Source organism: Rhinopithecus roxellana, chromosome 7, assembly GCF_007565055.1.
Source record: "Rhinopithecus roxellana isolate Shanxi Qingling chromosome 7, ASM756505v1, whole genome shotgun sequence".
In the NCBI taxonomy this organism is placed as follows: Eukaryota; Metazoa; Chordata; class Mammalia; order Primates; family Cercopithecidae; genus Rhinopithecus; species Rhinopithecus roxellana.
Window position 1 is genome coordinate 58,702,258 of NC_044555.1, and position 21,439 is coordinate 58,723,696.

Here is a 21,439-nt window from a genome sequence, read left to right on the forward strand (position 1 = left end):
CAGTCATTTCACTTTAGATAGAAAGACTTTTCAGAATTGTGCTAAATTGGATGACAATCCCTGGGGTTCTTTTTCAGATCTATCTAAATCATGGGCTCACGACAATCGCTGTGAAGGCTGTGTGATCATTTCAGAACCTTTCATTGGTTTCAGTCTCCAGGTAACACTTTTTAATATATTTTCGGCATAAGTAAAATACTTTTGTTCTGTACACAATGGCAAATGTCATCAGAAGAAATTAGGTTCCGGAAAGAACTTCTAAAACAAGCAAATCATTGTATTACTCTTAAATTTTATTAACGTCTTCAGTTTGTGCGTCATTTAAAACGAGACATGTGCTTTAAAAAGCATTCTTATACATAAATAGACCAAGGAACAGTTAGGTTATTGATCCCTAAAACATGCACATCAATTTTATTCAGGTGTGTATAAGAAAGGGAAATAAGCTTGAAACCTTTTTCTTTGGATTAAAAACATTTGGAAATTATTCAGGAATGCCAAATGTTTTTCTGGAACAGATGTATTTTCCAATAGGAAATGCTGATGCAATTAAGAGGCATTGATAAAGAAGACTGGAGAAACATTTGTGCTATGCTAGATAAACAAGAAAAGAGTTCAAGTGGGCCTAAGATATATGTCAAATAAATGAATCAGATAGCATGAATTGAAAGGTTTGGATGGAAGAACAGGTACCATGGGCTAGATTATGGGACACATATATGTTCAAGGCACATGACTAGGCTAAACAGGTGGCTAGATTCTACAGACTAATTTGTTCATTCATTGAGAAAGTGTAAAATGTAATATAATTTCAATTTAATGGCACTTATTGATAAATAAATGCAATTGGATCTAGGGTAGAAAAATGTCTTCCTTTCAGATACACACCAGAAATGCATACTAGATAAAAGATGCCAGTAGCGATATGATTACAGTCCAATTTTCTTACACTGCAGTTAAATGGTTGTTAAACTGTTTTGTATTAATTCTATATGTCATACTGTCTATTCTCTTTCAAGTTTCACAAAAGAATTCATCAAAACTAGGCAGATTTAAGAATTTATTAAACCACAAAGAATGCTCAAATTATCATTCAACAGGAGTCAAGCCCAAACCCTAGAGTTGACTGCTGACCGTATTCGGTTTGGCCTTTTCCCAGAATGGAAACACTTTTCCCACACTACCTCCCCTTTGCACAGCTAAAATGCTAGCACATCCATTGTGGTTCCCTTCTTTTTCTTTGGCAAGTCAGAGGAATCTACCTCCCCACTCCCTCTACTACATATTCTATTAGTGACATGATTTCCCTAAATATTCACAGAAGGAGGAGGAACACATTTAAAAAACTGCAACCTTCAACAATATTTAAACCTTCATCTTCTCAAATCAACTGCAATGGGAAAACAGAAGATATCAAGCTATCCACTGTATTGTGAATGATCAGCACACTGAACTTTATTCCTGAAAGGGAGTATTAGGAGAACAAGGATAATTCTGTGTGCTTCTAATGGGCTAGCAAAATGCTCCCCATCTGAACATTTCTAACTGAAATAAGAATGTTTCATACTTTGTCTGAGCTCTTAGAAGCAAGCAGCACCAACGTCATTACAATTCCCCAAATCACAACTATTATCCATTTATATTGTTTTGAAGCACCTAAAACTTCTCAATAACAAAAGACATTAAGATGAGATGTTAGCAATACTGTCTCTTGAATACTTTTGTGTGCACATACAAAATTCCTCCACAGTTTTAGTAGATAGCTCATAAGACTAGTCGTGACAGCTTGGTGCAATTAAAAACAAAAATGTTGCTCTAAATAGATGACACTAGTAAACAAACCAAAGAAATAAACAAAGGCCTTTTTAAGGCTACTGCTGCAATGAATGGTTCGATCTGAAGTTCACGGGAATAAACTGGCTGATAAGACAAAGATAAACCTGGAGGCATGGAACAAGATTTTAAAAAGTGAGAAGAGGGTTGAAGAGACTGGCAGATACCATCTGTCAGTATGTGAAAGGCTTGAGTCACATGGATTGCTTTTAACTCCTTGTTCTCTCATATCCACGGTTAATGATAACTTTTTCTTTCTTATTTATTCACACAGCTTGGCCATGTAAATCCACCACAGAGAGGTGAGACAATGATATAGATGAACACCTGGAGGGAGGAGGAGGGCAATTTAATTTTCTTGAATCCATCATGTTATTCTAAATAATATATATAGGAAAGTAGAACCTTATTAAGAAATGCTTCTGATTCCATTAGAGTAGCAGTTATGTAGCAATGGAACACACTAATCAAGTATTTTCCAAGACAGAAGTGTAGTTAAAATGGTCCTTTTTGCTGGCCAGGCGCAGTGGCTCAAGCCTGTAATCCCAGCACTTTGGGAGGCCGAGACGGGCAGATCACGAGGTCAGGAGATCGAGACCATCCTGGCTAACACGGTGAAACCCCGTCTCTACTAAAAAATACAAAAAACTAGCCGGGCGAGGTGGCGGACGCCTGTAGTCCCAGCTACTCGGGAGGCTGAGACAGGAGAATGGTGTGAACCCGGAAGGTGGAGCTTGCAGTGAGCTGAGATCCGGCCACTGCACTCCAGCCTGGGCGGCAGAGCGAGACTCGGTCTCAAAAAAAAAATTGTCCTTTTTGGTATAACTCACACCCACTTGAATTCTAGTGTTTCCTTCAGTGGGAGAGAAAGCAGTGGGGTTGTTGCTCTTCACTGGTAACTCAGCAGAATCAAGGCTAAATGAGCAACTCTCACTGATGTGTGATTAACAAGTCATAAAAAAAATCACAAATCAGCATAATTCTCCTGAACTATGCTTTCATTAATTATATTTTTAGGTTTTACACATGAACTTAATTTGTGATTGATACAAGAATATATTTTAAAAGCCTGAGTAGAAGGCTTTCATCTATATCACTTACGGGAAAGAATACCGCTATGAACTGTTCAGTGGATAGTGACACAATAATTACGATGACCAAAACAAAGAAAAGCAGATGATGTAAGTAACACTGCAAAAACACTGGTGCTATTACAGATGTGTTTGCTTTTTAATTTTAGATTATAATTTTAAATGATAAAACAGTCACTACTTGTTCACATTATTATATTACAAAAAAACAGATTTTAAACATTAGGTTCACTGCATTAGTCACTTTATTTTGCTTTAGTTTTATTTTTTATTTTTGTAGAGATAGGGTGTCACTATGTTGACCAGGACGGCTTCAAACTCCTGGCCTCAAGCAATCCTCCCGCCTCAGCTTCCCAAAGTTCTGGGATTACAGGAATAAGCCACTATGCCTGGCTTTATTTTGCTTTAAATTGCAACTTCTTGAGAACTTTAAGCGACTGATTTCATTACTTGCAAGCTTGGAAAAGGATGCATTTATGAATTGCATACCCTTTGCTCCAAAAGTGAGCAAAGCATTTGCCTTGTAGGGAACTGTAAATATGGTCAGGGTTGGGGGGCAGATTACAGCAGATTCTGTTTGTTAATGAACAGGTTGAACTTCTGACATCATATTCACACATACACAAGAAACAAATGTAAAGTTTACCAACTTGATGTAAAGTTGACTATTTGTCACAGCTGTAATATAAAGATTTTTCAAGCTGAAGTACATCTCGTTAGGTGACAACACCTTTTGGCAAAGATTGATATTGCATTTAGAGCTGTGCTCTGCATGTAGTAAGTCATCAGTAAAGATATTCTGAATTTAACAAAAATTCAGCTGCACAAATCAACCTAAAATCCCAGACCAAACAATAAGAAGCTAAGCTCAGGAGACTAAAATGTGATGTTAGAAAGAGAAGCCTGAGCAAGGAACCATTTAAGGCCATGACAATTACTTCCAGTATAAAATCTACAGATCTATGACTGCTCTTCTCTTTTAGATAAATCCAACTGTCTAAGGCAGAGGACCCTTAAACTGTGGTCGAGGAGATGCAGGGTCAGAGGTATCTGCTTGGAGGTAACTTTGGGCTTCTGGACATGACTGGAGGATGGGGAGGAAAGGCAACCTTATCTGACTATGAACAGGGTAAAGCACCCCCCCCCCCCCACCCGTTAGCAATAGTTTTTAAAGTTGTGGTGTAGGACCTCTTTACACACTCAAAAATTACTGAGGATTTCAAAGAGTTCTTGTTTAAGGGGGATTATAATTATCAGCATTTGCCATATTAGAAATTAAAACTTTAAAAATACATAATTAATCTAAAAATAGAAACAACAAACCCATTACATATAAACAGAAACGTCTTTATTTAAAATAACTACATTTCTGTGATGTCAGTTTTATATGTCTCTTTATATATAGTAATTCTCAATAGGAAGGAGGGGTTTAAGTACAGATATTTCCTATGTGACTTCCTAGGAAAGCCACCGCCTGGTCATGTGTTTCACTATTAAAAGACCTATGTAGCTCATTTCAGAGTGTTAATCATCGAGAGAGAATTCTAGTACCTAATTTCTTAGAGACTGAAAAATACAGCCGTACACTAAAAGGACAAAAACTTACAATTGATACGATGATGATAATGATCGTGAGCTTGAGGTTCTTCATACACATGGCTCGAGCGAGATTTCTGCTGGTAGTTTTGAAGGTGACAGACTAGAAAAGAGACAAGACTTGTTTAACCCCTGGCACTGACTACATGAATGATTTGCAAGAACAACCTGCGAACATTTTACTTCCATTAATTCTGTTTAAGTCCAATGATCTCTCTTTACAAGTAGAGACCGGCCATTCATACTCAATAGCTGCCAAAAGCAAGACTCTGCCAGGCCTATCACAAGCAGTATGAGCCCAGTTAAAAGGCTTCCCTCTTTTTTCTTCTCCACTGCAGCAATGCACATGATGTTGAGCACCAGAAGTGGTTCTTCCCCTAGTGGAAAAGCATTTTCCTCTCTATACTTCCAATAAGAAAGGCTCCTTTAAAGCCAGCTGACTGCAAGCACATTTGCCTATTCTGCCCAGTATAATTCTGGGGCTTTGAGCCATAAAAACCTGTTTGATTTCCGTAGGAAGATATGTATTTACTTTTGTGAGGGCCAAAACCCATAGAACATCATTCCTTCTGCTATCCATTTTCTTTTGCCTCATCAATTTCTCAGTATCTACCGAACGATTCCCACCAGGATATAAGGAGTTTAAAACAAAAAGGCAACCAATCAACCAACCAACAAAACTCCCTAATAATCCAGCAATTCCACTCTGGGTATGTACCCAACAGATTTATGCACAAATTCACCAAAAGACATATACAAAAATGTTCTGGACAGCACTACGTTTCATACCTTAAACTGGAAACCACCCAAATGCCCATCAACTGTACAATGCATAAATAAATTGTAGGAGAGTCATAACATGGTATACAATACAGCAATGACAATTCACAATCTACTACTACATTTACACAATTTACCACAGATGAATCTCATAAACATCATTTTGAGCAATAGAAACTTGACAAAAACAGAGTACCTGCTATATTTTATTATTTACTTTGAGACAGGGTCTTGCTCTGTCACCCCAGCTGGAGTGCCGTGGCACAATTACGACTCACTGCAGCTTCGACCTCCTGGGCTCCAACGATCCTCCCACCTCAGCCTCCCAAGTAGCTGGGACTATAGGTGTGTGCCACCACTCTAGGCCCCTGCTGTATTTTATTAATCTATGTGGGAGAAATCAAGACAGTGGCCACCTTTGGAGGGGAGTAGTGACTAAAAGAAGGCAAAAGGGAGCTTCTGGGGTACTGTTCATGCTGTAGTTCTTAATCTGGCTGTTGGTTCTACATGGTATGTTTGCTTTGTGAAAATACAAGTTGTATGCTCACAGTGGACGCACTTATGTATATCATACTTCAACATACTGGTTTTAAAAAAAAACACTCCCTTAACCATAGATTAATCTCCAACCACATACTCCACAAAGTCTCTGCGGTAGAACAACTGACAGGGGCACCGGCCTTTGGGTTTCACTTGATGAAGAGTGCACAGGATGCCACCTGGAGGCACAGACCAAAACTGATTACATCTGGAGCTAAATATATATGTTGAATAGAATATACATATGGACAAGAACTTTTGAGAAGAAATAGTGCTTAAAGTGTGGAGACAAAAAAAGCAATGGGGGCAAACAGTCCTTAATGGAACTAAGTTAATATGGGAAACAAGATAGAATAATAGTAATAAAAAATGTCTAATAAGTATCCTCAGATACAAGACATAATTGCACTAATTTCACACAAAGTCATCAGAGGACATAAAAAAATTAGATAACATAAGACAATATTCCAAAAACTGCATTTTAATAAAATGACTGGCATAATTTTTTAAAAGCAGAACATAAATGAGCAAAAGCAGCTTCTGCAGTAGCAATTCAAAAAAATTGCTCTGAAAACAGAGCAAAATGTCTAGGTTGTAAATCATGAAAGAAGATGTAAGATACATGGAAAAATGATCAAGCAAATCCAGGATCAATTTATAAAATCAACAGACCTATTAGCAGTCACAGGAGAGAATACAACCAAAAGAGAAAGATCAATAATCAAAGGACTGACTGAAGAAAATATCCCCCAAATAAGAAATACTTGAATCTTCAGACTAAAAGGACCTACCTACCATGTGGCAAGAATATTGAAAAAAGGCAAATGTTACACTTTTAGTAACATTTCAGAACTTCAAGCTTATGTTTCTACTCTAATTTTATTTTTTTCTGCCTTGAAGTATAATTGGCAAATAAAAATGGTATATATTCAAGGTATACAATGTGATATTCTCATACATGTATACACCATGAAATGATTACCACAATCAAGCTAAGTAAAATATCCATCACCTCATATAGTTACTTGTTTGGGTGTGTGGTGAGAATGCTTAAGATCTATTCTTATAGCATATTTCAAATATTCAATACATTATTATTAACTATAGTTGCCATGCTGTATGTCCAATATCCAGAACTTATTCATCTTATAACTGTAAGCTTATACACTTTGACCAACATCTCTCCATGTCTCCCACCCCCTGGCAACCACTGTTCTCTCTCTGCTTTTCTGAAATCAACATTTTTCTTAGATCCCATATATAAGTGAAATCATACAGTATTTGTCCATCTGTATCTGGTATATTTCACTTAATATAATGTCTTCTAGTTTCATCCACATTTTAGAATTGTTTTTTCTATTCTGTGAAAAATGCCATTGGAATTTCAATAGGGATTGTGTTGAATCTGTGTATTGCTTTGGGCAGTATGAACATTTTAATAATATTGATTCAAACATAGAATATCTTTCCATTGATTTGTGTCTTCTTCAATTTCTTTCATCAGTGTGCACATTTTTTTACATCCTTGGTTAAAATATATTCATATTTTACTCTTTTTGATGCTATGGGATTTAAAAAAAATTTATTTTATTTTTTTGAGATGGAGGTCACCCCTCTGTAACCCAGCCTGGAGTGCAGTGGTATGATCATAGCTCTCTGCAGCTCTGAATTCCTGGGTTCAAGCAATTCTCCATCTTCAGCCTCCCAAGTAGCTAGGACTACAGGCGCACCCCACCATACCTAATTTTTTTTTTTTTTTTTGGTTTTGTAGAGATAAGGTCTCACTTTGTTGCCCAGGCTGGTCTTGAACTTCTGGATTTTAGAGATCTTTTGGCTTTGGTCTCCCGACATATTAGGATTATAGGTACGAGCCACCATGCACAGCCTTGATTTATTTTTCTAATAGATTGTAATCTAGATAGTAACAATGTGATTTAGGGTGGGGGAAAAGACACTCCAGAAAAAAATAACTATGTGATTTAGGAGGTTGTGGATCACAGCCAGTGGAGCTGGAGATTGAGATCAAGCCAGAGGGCAGTCAGTCAATAATGCCTACATAATAAAACCCCAATAAAAACTCTGAACACTAAGGCTTGGGTAAGCTTCCCTATTGGGCAATGCTCTGTACATTTTGTCACACATTGATGCCAAGAGAGTAATGTGTCCTGACTCCATGGGAAGAGGACAACAGAAGCTCTACATTTGGTATCTTCCCAAACTCCACCCTATGCACTTTTTCCCTTGGCTGGTCTTACTACGTAAAATTTGCCTGTAATAAACCATAACTGTGAGTATAACAGTGTTCATGGAGTATTATAAATCCTTCTAATGAACTATCAAATCTGAGGGTGGTTTGGGGAATCCCCAAACTTGCAGTTGGTGTCATAAGTGAGGGTGGACTTGAGTAAACTGTATAGTTGTTCATGCCATGGCTCCATCATGAGTGGATGGCTTGACTGAGATCCTGTTGCTCTGTCCCTCTGTGTTGCCAATCAATTTAGCCTTGAGACCTCATTAAGTTCTTTAAGCCACAGTACCTTTTTTACCTCTTTCCATCCAACATGGGACAAGAATATCTGGGAATAAGCCTCCCCAGTGACATGGGATACACTTCCATCTAAAATGCTAATCATCAATGCTTTCAGAAGAGAAAAATTTTGATCAAAAGGGGGAAATGAGAAAAGAAAAACAGCTCAGAGCAGCCTGAGCTATGTGAGGTATATAAAATTTATCAGGCCCAGAAGACATGAGTATGGGGACTTCAGTCACACCCCCCACACAATGCCCAGAGGGGCAACTGTTTAAAGGCATTGTGTTGCTGACTAGCTCCCTCAACCATTATCTTCATGTTCCTGGAATCTGTGATAAAAAGGACAATGTATAGCCAATCCATAGCTTATGTTATTTTAATGTAAATTCTTGGTAAACAAATTAGATACTGCCTCTCCTTTTTTCCTTTAAAAACCTACTTGTAACGGCTGCTAATTAGAACACATATTCAGAGCAACTTGAATCTATGGTTCTGGGTTGCAGTCCTCAAACTTGGCCCAAATAAAAAACGTGTAAGCTATATAGTTGTTGAACTTCTTAAGATGCCTAAACTCTTCATGCACTGAAATGCGGCAATATTCAGAGAATTTTGAGAGAAAATGATCTTAACCCTAGACTTCTACACCAGTCAAAACATTGTTCAAATATGAGACCAAACTAACGCTTTTGTTCTTGAAGGGATTATCACCCACAAACTCATATGAAGAAAATGTGTGAGGATATACTACGAAGACTAATTCACAATACATAATTCAAGAAAGAGGAAGATAATGTAGATGAGAAAAAGCAGTGAGGAATGAAACTAATAAAGCCGAACATAGTTGTGTGATTCAACAGGTTGTAATGGAGATTCCTCCACCATCTTCAGGTCAACACCTGAACACTGACAAACCACCTGTTTAAAACAAGTTCACCTACAAAGAACAATTGTTAGATGTTGCCCTAAGATATGCCCGTGTCCTAATCCCTGTGAATGTGACACATGTGATATTATCTGGAAAAAGGGTCTTTACAGATGTGATTATGTCAAGAATCTTGAGATGAAGAGCATATCCTGGATTATACATATGAGCCCTAAATGACATCACAAATGTCTCTATAGAAGGAAAGTAGATGGAGACTTGACACACATGCAAAGGAGAAGGTAATGTGAACATGGAGCCAGAGACTACAATGATACAGCCACAAGTCAAGAAATACTGGCAGCTACCTGAAGTTGGAAGAGGCACGGAACAGATGCTCTCCTAGAGCCTCTGGAAGGAGTGTAGCCCTGCTAACACCTTAATTTCAGCCCAGTTAAACTAATTTTGAACTTCTGAAATCCAGTAGTGGGAGAAAATAAATTTTTGTTGTTTTAAGCCACCAGATTTGTGATAATTTGTGATAGCGGCCACAGAAAGCTAATAACCATATATAAAAAGTTGAAAACCAAATATAAAAAGACACTCTTAAAACCAGCCAAAGGGGGCCAGGTGTGGTGGCTCATGCCTATATTTCCAGCACTTTGGGAAGCCAAGGTGGGAGGATCACTTGAGCCTGGGAGTTTGAGACCAGCCAGAGCAACATAGGGAGACCCCTGTCTCTAAGAAAAATTTAAAAAATTAGCTAAGTGTGATGGCGTATGCCTGTGGTCCTACTTGGGAGGCTGAGGCAAGGCAGGAGGATCACTTGAGCCCGGGAGGTGGAGGCAGCAGTAAGCCATGATCATGCCCCTGCACTCCAGCCTGGGTGACAGAGAGAGACTCTGTCTTAAAAAAACAAAACTGGCCGGGCACGGTGGCTCAAGCCTGTAATCCCAGCACTTTGGGAGGCCGAGACAGGCGGATCACGAGGTCAGGAGATCGAGACCATCCTGGCCAACATGGTGAAACCCCGTCTCTACTAAAAAAAAAAAAAAAATACAAAGAACTAGCCGGGCGAGGTGGCGGGTGCCTGTACTCCCAGCTACTCCGGAGGCTGAGGCAGGAGACCCTGGAGGCGGACCTTGCAGTGAGCTGAGATCCGGCCACTGCACTCCAGCCCGGGCGACAGAGCGAGACTCTGTCTGAAAACAAAAACAAAAACAAAAACAACAACAATAACAATAACAAAAACAGCCAAAGGTGGGGTAAGAATCATTATTTTTCAAGTAAGACTAAGGGAGATGACAATCTCTCCAAGAACATATGAAAGCCAAAGAAAAATGGAATGGCATTTTTGAAGCACTAACAAAATTTTTTTTTAATTGACATTGTGAAAAACTAAAAAACTATAAAGTATTCTTCAAAAAAATGATGAAACAGATTTTCAGACAAAAGCTTAGAGAATCTCTCATAAGGATCAACATTGTAACAAACAATAAAAGAACTTCAGTTTGAAGCAACAAAAATCATACATGGAAACAGAACTGCAGAAAACAATAAAGAACAACAGAAAGAATTGCAGGCCTATCTCCTTTTATTGTACTTCACGTTATCGCACTTCATGGATACTGGTGTTTTTTTGTTTTTGTTTTTTTTCAAATCAAAGGTCTGTGGAAACCCCATGATGAGACTATCAGCACCATTTTTCTGGTGTTTTTTTCTGCTTGGCCTGTACTTCTTGTTTCTTTTTATTATTATTATTATTATTATACTTTAAGTTCTGGGATACATGTGCAGAACATGCAGGTTTCTTATATAGGTATATATGTGCCATGGTGGTTTGCTGCACCCATCAACCTGTCATCTACATTAGATATTTCTCCTAATGCTCTCTCCCTCCCCTAGCCCCCGACTCCCCGACAGGCCCCGGTGTGTGATGTTGCCCTCCGTGTGTCCACGTGTTCTCACTGTTCAGCTCCCACTTATGAGTGAGGACATGCGGCAGCACCATTTTTCTAACAGCATGTGGTCACTTCATGTCTGCGTTTTGGTACTTCTTATAAGATTTCAAACTTTTCATTATTTTCATTCTATCTGTTATGACGATCTGTGACCTTTTGATGTTACTATTGTGATTGTTTTAGGGTGCCATAAACTGTGCCTATATAAGACGACGGAGCTAACTGATAAATGCTGTGTGTTCTAACTGGTCCACTGACCAGCTATTCTCTTCTCTCTCTCCGTCTCAGGCCTCCCTATTTGCCGAGACACAATATTGAAATTTGGCCAATTAATAACCTTACAATGGCATCTATGAATTCAAGTGAAAGGAAAAGTCACACATCCCTTGCTTTAAATCAAAAGATAAAAATAATTAAGCTTAGTGAGTAAGGCATGTTGAAAGCTGAGATGGGTCTAAAGTTAGGTGTCCTGTGACAAACAGTTAACCAAGTTGTGAATGCAAAGGAACAGTTCTTGAAGGAAATTAGGAGTGCTACTCTAGTGAACACACACATAAGAAAGCAAAACAGGCCGGGCACGGTGGCTCAAGCCTGTAATCCCAGCACTTTGGGAGGCCGAGACGGGCGGATCACGAGGTCAGGAGATCGAGACCATCCTGGCTAACACGGTGAAACCCCGTCTCTACTAAAAAAAAATACAAAAAACTAGCCGGGCGAGGTGGCGGGCGCCTGTAGTCCCAGCTACTCGGGAGGCTGAGGCAGGAGAATGGCGTAAACCCGGGAGGCGGAGCTTGCAGTGAGCTGAGATCCGGCCACTGCACTCCAGCCTGGGTGACAGATCGAGACTCCGTCTCAAAAAAAAAAAAACAAACAAAAAACAAACAAAAACAAAAAAAAAGAAAGCAAAACAGCCTTACTGCTGACATGGAGAATGTTTCAGGGGTCTGGATAGAAGATTAAACCAGCCATAACATTTCCTTAGGCCAAAGCCTAATCCAGAGCAAGGCCCTAACTCTTCAAGTCTATGAAGACTGAGAGAGGCAAGGAAGGTGGAGAAGAAAAGTTTAAAGCTAGCAGAAGTTGGTTCATGAGGTTTAAGGAAAGAAGCCACCTCTATAACATGAAAGTACAAGGTGAAACAGCAAGTGCTGACAGAGAAGCCATAGTAAGTTATCCAGGAGACCTAGCTCAGATTGATAGAGGTGGCTATACTAAACAACAGATTGTTTTCAATGTAAACAAAACACCGTTCTTTTGGAAGAAGATGCCATCTAGGACTTTCATAGAGAGAAGCCAATACCTGGCTTCAAAGCTTCAAAGGATAAGCTGACTTTTATTAGGGACCAATGCAGCTGATGACTAAGCTGAAGCCAATGGTAATTTACCATTCTGAAAATCTAGGGCCCTTAAGAATTATGCTAAATCTACTCTGCCTGTGCTCTTGAAATGGAACAACAAACCTGGAAGATAGCACATCTGTTTACAGGATGGTGTACAGAAGATCTGTGGAGATCTGCTGCTCAAAAAGAAAAGATTCCTTTCAAAGTATTCCTGCTCATCGACAATGAACCTAGTCACTCAAGAGCTCTGATGGAGACGTATGAGGAGATAAATGTTGGTTTCATGCCTGTGTGAAAGGAAAATAAATCTTGGGGCCCCCAAATCACTAAGCTAAAGGGAAAAGTCAAGCTGGGAACTGCTTATGGCCAATCTGCCTCCCATTCTATTCAAAGTCACCTTTCTGCTCATTGAGATAAATGCGTACCTGATTGCCTCCTTTGGAGAGGTTCATCAGAAACTCAAAAGAATACAACCATTTGTCTCTTACCTATCTAAGACCTGGAAGCCCCTTCCCCACTTCGAGTCTTCCTGCCTTTGCTTCGAGTTGTCCCGCCTTTCCAGGCTGAACCAATGTTCATCTTGCATATGTTGACTGATGTCTCATGTCTCCCTAGAATGCATAAAACCAAACTGGGCTCTGACCACCTTGGGCACATGTTGTCAGGACTTCCTGGGGCTGTGTCACGGGTGTGCACTCTCAACTTTGGCAAAATAAACTTTCTAAATCGACTGAGACCTGTCTCAGACTTTCGGGGTTCACACCTGCTAATATAACATCCATTCTGCTGCCCATGAATCAAGGAGTGATTTCAACTTTCAAGTCTTATCATTTAAGAAAAACATTTAGTATAGCTGCCATAGATAATGATTCCTCTGATAGATCTGGGCAAAGTAAAGTGAAGACCTTCTACAAAGGATTCGTCATTCTAGATGCCATTAAAAACATTCATGATTCGTGGGAGGAAGTCAAAATAGAAACATTAACAGGTGTTTGCAAGAAGCTGACTACAACCCTCACAAATGATTTTGAGGGGTTCAAGACTTCAGTGGAGCAAGTAACTGCACATGTGGTAGAAACAGAAGAGAACTAGAATTAGAACTGGAGCCTGAAGACATGACTGAACTGCTGCAGTTTCTTATAAAACTTTAATGAATGAGGAAAATGAGATGGCAACTACTCATTGAGATGGCAACTACTCCTGGTGAAGATGCTGTGAACACTGTTGAAATGACAACAAAAATTTAGAAAATTACATCAACTCAGCTGTAGCAGGATTTGAGAGGACTGACTTCAATTCTGAAAGAAGTCCTATTGTCGGTAAATTGCTATCAAACAGCAACACATACTACAGAGAAATCTTTTGTGAAAGAGTCAATCAATGTGGTAAACTTTACTGTTGTCTTATTTTAAGAAATTGCCACAGCCACCACAACCTTCAGCAACCACCAGCCTGATCGATCAGTCAGTAGCCATTAACATCAAGGTGAGACCCTCCACCCAGCAAAAAAAAGATTAAGATTCACTGAAGGCTCAGGTGATTGTTAGCATTTTTTTTTTTAAGCAATAAAGTATTATGCTTAGTGAAATAAGCCAGACACAAAAGGGCAAATTTTGTATGATCCCACTTATATGACATATCTAGAATAGGCAAATTCACAGAGACAGAAAGTAGATTAGAGTTACCAGGGACTGAGAGTAAGGAGAATGGGGAGTTATTATTACTTAGTGGTTACAGAGTTTTTGTTAGGGGGTGATAAAAAGGTTTTGGAAACAGGTAGTAATGATGGTTACACAACATTGTGGATGTAATTAACACCACTGAATTGTGCACTTTAAAAAGGTTAAAATGGCAAAATTTTATGTTATACATATTTTACCACAATTTTAATAAAGTAATATACTAAATTCCACTGAAGTGTACCCTTTAAATGGGCAGTTTGTATGGTCTGTGAGTTATTTCTCAATAGAGGTGTTAAAAAACAAATAGAGATGGTTTTAAAAAAAAAATTTAAAAAGTACCTGAGCAATCAAAATAAAAAAGAAGAGGATGGGGATGGAGCAAATAAAAAACAAAGAGCAAGATACTTACACCTAACTATCAAAATTTGCATTACATGTAAGTAGAATAAGCACGTCAATTATAAATACACTTCGTATACTCAAGAAGGTAGAGGAAAGTATGCACATGTTAAGGAGACACATGGAAGATATAAAAAAGATCCAAAACAAACTTGTAAAGATAAAACATACACAGGACAGAAACAACAGATTGCAAACTGCAGAAGAAAAGATAAGTAAACTTGAAGACATAGCAATAGAAACCATTAAAAAAAAAAAATGAAACACAGTGGAAAGAAGACTGAAAAATGAACAAAGCATCAGTGAGCTGTGGGACAGCTTCAAGTGGCTTAATATAGATGTAACTGGAAGCGTAGAAAGAGCTAAAGATTTTCATAATTTCATAAAAACTACAACAAACTCAAAGCCAAAGAAACATAAAGAAATATATATCAAGGCATATATATTATAAAATTTCTTAAAACCAATGATAAAGAGAAAATCTTTAAAGCATCCAGAAGAAAAAAAAATACACTTTATGTATGTAAGAATGACAGCAGAATTCTTGTCAGAAACAATGTAAAAGACAGTGATGAACCACCGTTCATCAAGTATTAAAAGAAAAAAAAAAATCACTGACCTAGAATTCTATACTCAGTGAAAATATCTTTCAAAAGAAAAGGAAGTGAAATAAAAACTTTTCAGACATATCAAACCTGAAATAATTCATTTCCAGTAGACCTACACACTTGAACTACAACGGAAGATTATATGTTAAATTACAGCATACAGGCAGAAAGAAAATAACATCAGATAGAAACTCGGCCTACACAAAAGAATTAAGAGCACTGAAATGGTAGATACATAGGTAAATAGAAGAGACTTCCCTTATTATTTAAATCTCTTTAAAAGATAACTCTTTAAACAAAAAAGTTAACAATGTATTCTGAAGTTTTTAATATATGTGTAAATAAAAATATGTCAACAATAGCATAAAGGCCAAGAAGAAACAGATAGAAGTATACTATTATAATGTTCTTATCTCTTCATGAAGTGGAAAAATGCCACTTTAAGGGAGATTATAAATCAAAGATGTACTGTAAACCCTAAAGCAATCAGAAAATGACAAAATGGAGCTATAGCTAATAAACTGACAAAGGAGACATAATGGAATAACAATGTACTAAATCCAATGGAAGGCAAAAAAAAGAGGGAACAAAGACTAGGTGGGACAAATAGGAAACAAACAGCAAGATGGCAGATTTTAAATTTTCTAACGAAGAAAACTCGAGGCCCAATCTGCTTTACTAGTAAATTCTTCCAAACATCTACAACAGATAATACCAATAGCACCTAAACTCAGAAGACAGAGAGGTTAACATTTCCCAACTTGTTTAATGAGGCCAGCATATTCCTGATACCAAAACCTAAAAACAAAAATAAATTACAGACCAGTATCTATTATAAACATAGATGCCAAATTCCTGAACAAAACAATAGCAAATCCAATAAAGTGTTAGATAAGAAGGATAATAAGTCATGACCTTGCAGAAATACAAAGTTGGTTTAACATTCAAAAAGCAATGTAATTTGCCACACTAACTGAATAAAGGACAAAAACCAAACAAAAATCTCAATAAATGGAGAAAAAGCATTTGATAAAATCATGAATATAACTCTCAAATGAGGAATCAAAGGGAATTCTTCCACCTATTAAAGGGTACCTACAAAAAAATCTACAGTAAACCACAAACTTAACAATGAATTTTTTTTTTCAAAAAATATAGAATTTTTCCCCACTAGATGATCAACAGGCAAGGATGTTCACTGTTATCATTTGTATTCAGTATTGTGTAGAAGGTTCTAGCCAGAATAAGGCAAGGAAAATAAAAGGCAGCAATGTACAAAGCAGTAACCAGAACCGGTAAATGAATTTTTCTAAGATTGCAGGATAAAAACAAGGTCAATATACAATAACCAACTTTCTTTCCATATACTAGCAATAAAGAATTAAAAACAAAATTTCAAAATTTGTTACACAATACAAAAGCATGATATTCTCAAGGGCAAATTTAACAAATATGTGCAAGACCTGTACATCAAAAACTAAAAAATACTGCTGAGAAAAATTTTTTAAATCCTAAGCAAAAGCAGAGACATGTCATGTTCACGGACCAAAAAACTCTATACTGTCAAGATACCAATGTTCCCTAAATTGACCTATACATTAAATGCAGTCACAAAGATACACATTGTTGTGGGGTTGAGAGATGGAAAACAAGCTTATTCTAAAACATACATGGAAATGCAAAGCACCTAAAAGAGTGAAGACAATATTGGACAAGAATATAGTTGGAAGACTTACACTACTTAATTTCAAGAATTCTATAAAGTTATAGTAATCAACACTGCGTGGCACTGGCATAAAGGTAGACAAACTGACCAACGGAACAAAATAGAGAATCCAGAAATAAAGCCCCACAGAGAAGAACGGATAAACAAATTGTGGTAGATTTGTATAATGAAATAATACAAAACAACAAAACATAAGTGATAACTATAATTAAAAAAGTGGATGAATCTCACAGGCATAATGGTGAGTGAAAGAGGCCAGAGACAAATAAATTTTAAGAACAGGCAAAATACTATCTATGGTGATATAAGTCAGAAACATAATTACATCTATTGGGGATTATTAACTGGAAGGGGTATGAGGCAGCCTTCTGGGGTGTTGGAAATGTTTTCTATCTAGATCTGGGTGGTGGTTACAGGGTATAGATACACATGAAAAATAACTGAGCTATAACTTAAAAGTAGTACACTTGATATAATTTGCTGCATATATGTTATTCTACCATAAAGAGAGATACCTGTTAGTTCATTAGTACCTTCTGTTGTTTTCAGTCATGAAGTCAACAAAATTAAGACTTTTATTTGGAAAGTACAGATTATACTAGTATTGGTCAAAGACAGACTATTCCAGCTAAGCAGGGTAATCCTCAAGAATTAAGAATAACTAAGAGACAGTCTGGAAGTATCAAAGGTATTGTTCTGCAGATCTGGAATCAGATACTTCTCTGTTTTCTTTCCCCCCCAGCAATGGGTCACAAAGTGAGATCTAGAATCCAGGTGTTTTGACTTCCTGTATGGTACCATCCTTCCTCCAATTACCACATGCTTTGATGAAAAAACTGTTTATAAACTCCTAGAAAACCTGATAGTAGACCGTATATCCTAAAACCTGCTGCTAAAAGATGTCTCTGTAAAATTAACAATAACGACGAACATTTAAATAGCTCTTACTATGTATCTTTGTTACTGTGTTAGGCACTCTACATGCATTATCTGATTTAATCCTTAAAATGCTCTGAAGTGGGTACATCTTCATTTTACAGAAGATGATGACTGAGGCACAAATAGGTTAAGTCATTTGCCTAAGGTCACACAACTAGTAAGTAGCAGAGGTGGGATTCAAATCCAGGCAAACTGATACTAGAGCTTGTGTTCTTAACCACTACAATTCAGCTGTCAGTCACAACGACCATAATCAATCACTGTTTTGTTTCAAGGTGTAAACCTGTACTGTACATTTAAATTTATAATTGTGTAGACCCAAATCGTAGCTGATCTCTGTCCTCCTTCTGTTCACCATACATCTGTCATCTTTCCTTAAAACTTTCATTCACAGTAACTGCTTTGAAAATGTGAGGACATATGGAACCATAGTATAAGCAACTCACAAGGATACACTGTCTCCTTTAAGGCTTATTTATTGGCCCTTTCCAATCCATGTCTCTTGATTGATACAAGGCAAGATGAAACTATCAGTATAAGCAAGAAAGTGAATTGTCCAGTTTTCAGGATTCATATTGGGTCACAAATGCCTTGCACATTTGCTTCATGTTTTACAAATTTGTAAAGTGAACAGACTGGTACATGTAGTTGAGGTGCTAAATCATATAGGCCTCAATCCAAAGCTTTAGAAAATTGTTTCTGTATACTAAGTATGTTTTCCAAACCAAAGCTATCTTAATGGCTATTAGGGGATGATTTTTTTTTTTTTCTGTGCCTCACTGTTATCCTCATTATTACAAAGTAATCACATAATGGAAATGAGAAAGGAAAAAAAAAAACCCCAAATTTTTGAATTCAAGGCATTTCCCAATTATGTTAGCCATCATCCATACTTTCTCCACTTTACATCCTAAAAAATATTATCAGATTCCACACTTACAGAATCCACGAGATTTTCTGTTTTGTCAATCAATAATTCCAATCTTTCTCCTCGCTGAGCTACCAGATCTGAAAATATTTGAAAAATAGAAAAGGTCAAGTTTTATATTACATATGTGCTATCGTTATCTTTGTTTTAATTCAAATCTGATATAACTTACAACTGGTATTCTTGACAGCTCATATTTACTACAGAAGTACTTATGCCTTTAAGTATATGCATGCAGAATAAAATAAATTTTTTTAAAAAATAAATTTTTAAAAATATAACTTAATGAATACACTGTCTTGGGGCCAAAGGACAGGCATGCTTCACCCACTGGTGACACCACTCGAAAACAAGGACTAGTCCACCTGGAGTCCCCATGCCCAGCAAAACTTCACCACAGCCTCTATAACAACTACACCCTGAGCCACGAAGAAAAATACAGACATGGTTGATGCTGTTTCTAGCTAAAGAAATTATACAAACTACACTACTGAATGTACCCATAATCAAAGTCAAAGTGCCCTGCCCAACCAACACCATAGATACATCCTCAGGAAAAAGTCCTTGCATATTAAAGCAAATCTAAAAATTGGAAGAAGTGACCATAGAAATATTATTAACAACTATACGCTAATAAACTGGAAAACCTAGAAGAAATGGATAAATCCCAGGACACATGCAACCTACCAAGACTGAATCAGGAAGAAATAGGAAACCTGAACAGGCCAGTAATGAGTAGTGGGATTGAATCAGTAATAAAGTCTCCCAACAAAACCAAAACAATGCCCAGAATCAGCTGGCTTCGCTGCAGAACTCCATGCAACTTACAGAGAAGAACTAACATCACTTCTCAAACTATGCCAAAAAGTTCAAGAGGAGGGAATTCTCTCTAACTCATTCTATAAGGCCAGCATTACCCTGATACCAAAACCTGACAAGGACTCAACAAAAAAAAACAAAACTGCAGGATAACATCCCTGATGATCACAGATGCAAAAATCCTCAATGAAATACTAGCAAACCAAATCAAACATCACATCAAAAAGATAATACACCATGATCAAGTGGGATTTATCCCAGGGATGCGATGATGATTCAATGCATGCGAATCAATAAACATGAAACATTCCATCAACAGAATGAAGAACAAAAGCCACATGATCACCTTAATAGATGCAGAGAAAGCATCTGATAAAAAAAGCATGTGATAAAATTCAACATCTCAGGGTGGTTGGCAAGATGACCAAATAGGAACAGCGCTGGTCTGTGGCTCCCAGTGAGATCAATGAAGAAGGTGGGTGATTTCTGCATTTCCAACTGAGGTACCCGGTGCATCTCATTGGGACTGGTTAGACAGTGGGTGCAGCCCACAGAGGGCAAGCCAAAGCAGGGTGGGGTGTTGCCTCATCCAAGAAGCACAAGGGGTCGGGGAACTCCCTCCCCTAGCCAAGGGAAGCCGTGAGGGACTGTGCCATGAGGAACGGTGCACTCCGGCCCAGATACTACGCTTTTCCCACAGTCTTCGCAATCTGCAGACCAGGAGATTCCCTTGGGTGCCTATGCCACCAGGGCCCTGGGTTTCAAGCACAAAACGGTGGTCATTTGGGCAGACACTGAGCTAGGTGCGGGAGATTTTTTTCATACCCCAGTGTTGCCTGGAACGCCAGCGAGGCATAACTGTTCACTCCCCAGGAAAGGTGGCTGAAGCCAGGGAGGCAAGTGGTCTAGCTCAGCATATTCCACACCCACGGAGCCCAGCAAGCTAAGATCTACTGGCTTGAAATTCTTGCTGCCAGCACAGCAGTCTGAAGTTGACATGGGACACTCAAGCTTGGTGAAGGGAGGGGTGTCTGCCATTACTGAGGCTTGAGTAGGCAGTTTTCCCCTCACTGTGTAAACAAAGCGGCCAGAAAGTTTGAACTGGGCAGAGCCCACCGCACTTCCCCAAAGTCACTGTAGCCAGACTGCCTCTCTGGATTCCTCCTCTCTGGGCAGGGCATCTCTGAAGGAAAGGCAGCAGCCCCAGCCAGGGGCTTATAGATAAAATTCCCATCTCCTTGGGACTGAGCACCTGGGGGAAGGGGTGGCTGTGGGCTCAGCTTCAGCAGACTTAAACGTTCCTGCCTGCCAGCTCTGAAGAGAGCAGCGGCTATCCCAGCACAGCGCTCAAGCTCTGCTAAAGGACAGACCGCCTCCTCAAGTGGGTCCCTGAGTTCCGTGCCTCCTGAATGGGAGATATCTCCCAGCAGGGGTTGACAGACATCTCATACGGGAGTGCTCCGGCTGGCATCTGGCAGGTGCCCCTCTGGGATGAAGCTTCCAGAGGAAGGAACGGGCAGCAATCTTTGCTATTCTGCAGCCTCCGCTGGTGATACCCATGCAAATAGGGTCTGGAGTGGACCTCCAGCAAACTCCAGCAGACCTGCGGCAGAAGGGCCTGTTAGAAGGAAAACTAACAAACAGAAAAGAATAGCATCAACATCCACAAAAAGGACGTCCACACAGAAACCCCATCTGCAGGTCACCAACATCAAAGACCAAAGGTAGATAAATCCACGAAGATGAAGAAAAACCAGTACAAAAAGGCTGACAATTCCAAGAGAACAAACTGGATGGAGAATGAC

General features: G+C 38.5%; 1 protein-coding gene across 2 annotated transcripts in view; it reads right to left on the minus strand.

Moving 5' to 3' along the window:
* Window positions 1–272: 272 nt before the first annotated feature.
* VAMP7 (vesicle associated membrane protein 7) overlaps window positions 273–21,439 on the minus strand; it is a 52,695-nt gene continuing 31,528 nt past the window's right edge. For both annotated transcript variants that reach the window (XM_010353423.2, XM_030934376.1), the window contains 3 exons: window positions 18,828–18,895; window positions 4,531–4,623; window positions 273–2,160 (listed from right to left, as the gene is read on the minus strand). In XM_010353423.2, coding sequence (XP_010351725.1) covers window positions 2,092–2,160; window positions 4,531–4,623; window positions 18,828–18,895 — 230 coding nt within the window. In that variant the 3' untranslated portion in view covers window positions 273–2,091. The remainder of the gene's footprint in view (window positions 2,161–4,530; window positions 4,624–18,827; window positions 18,896–21,439) is intronic.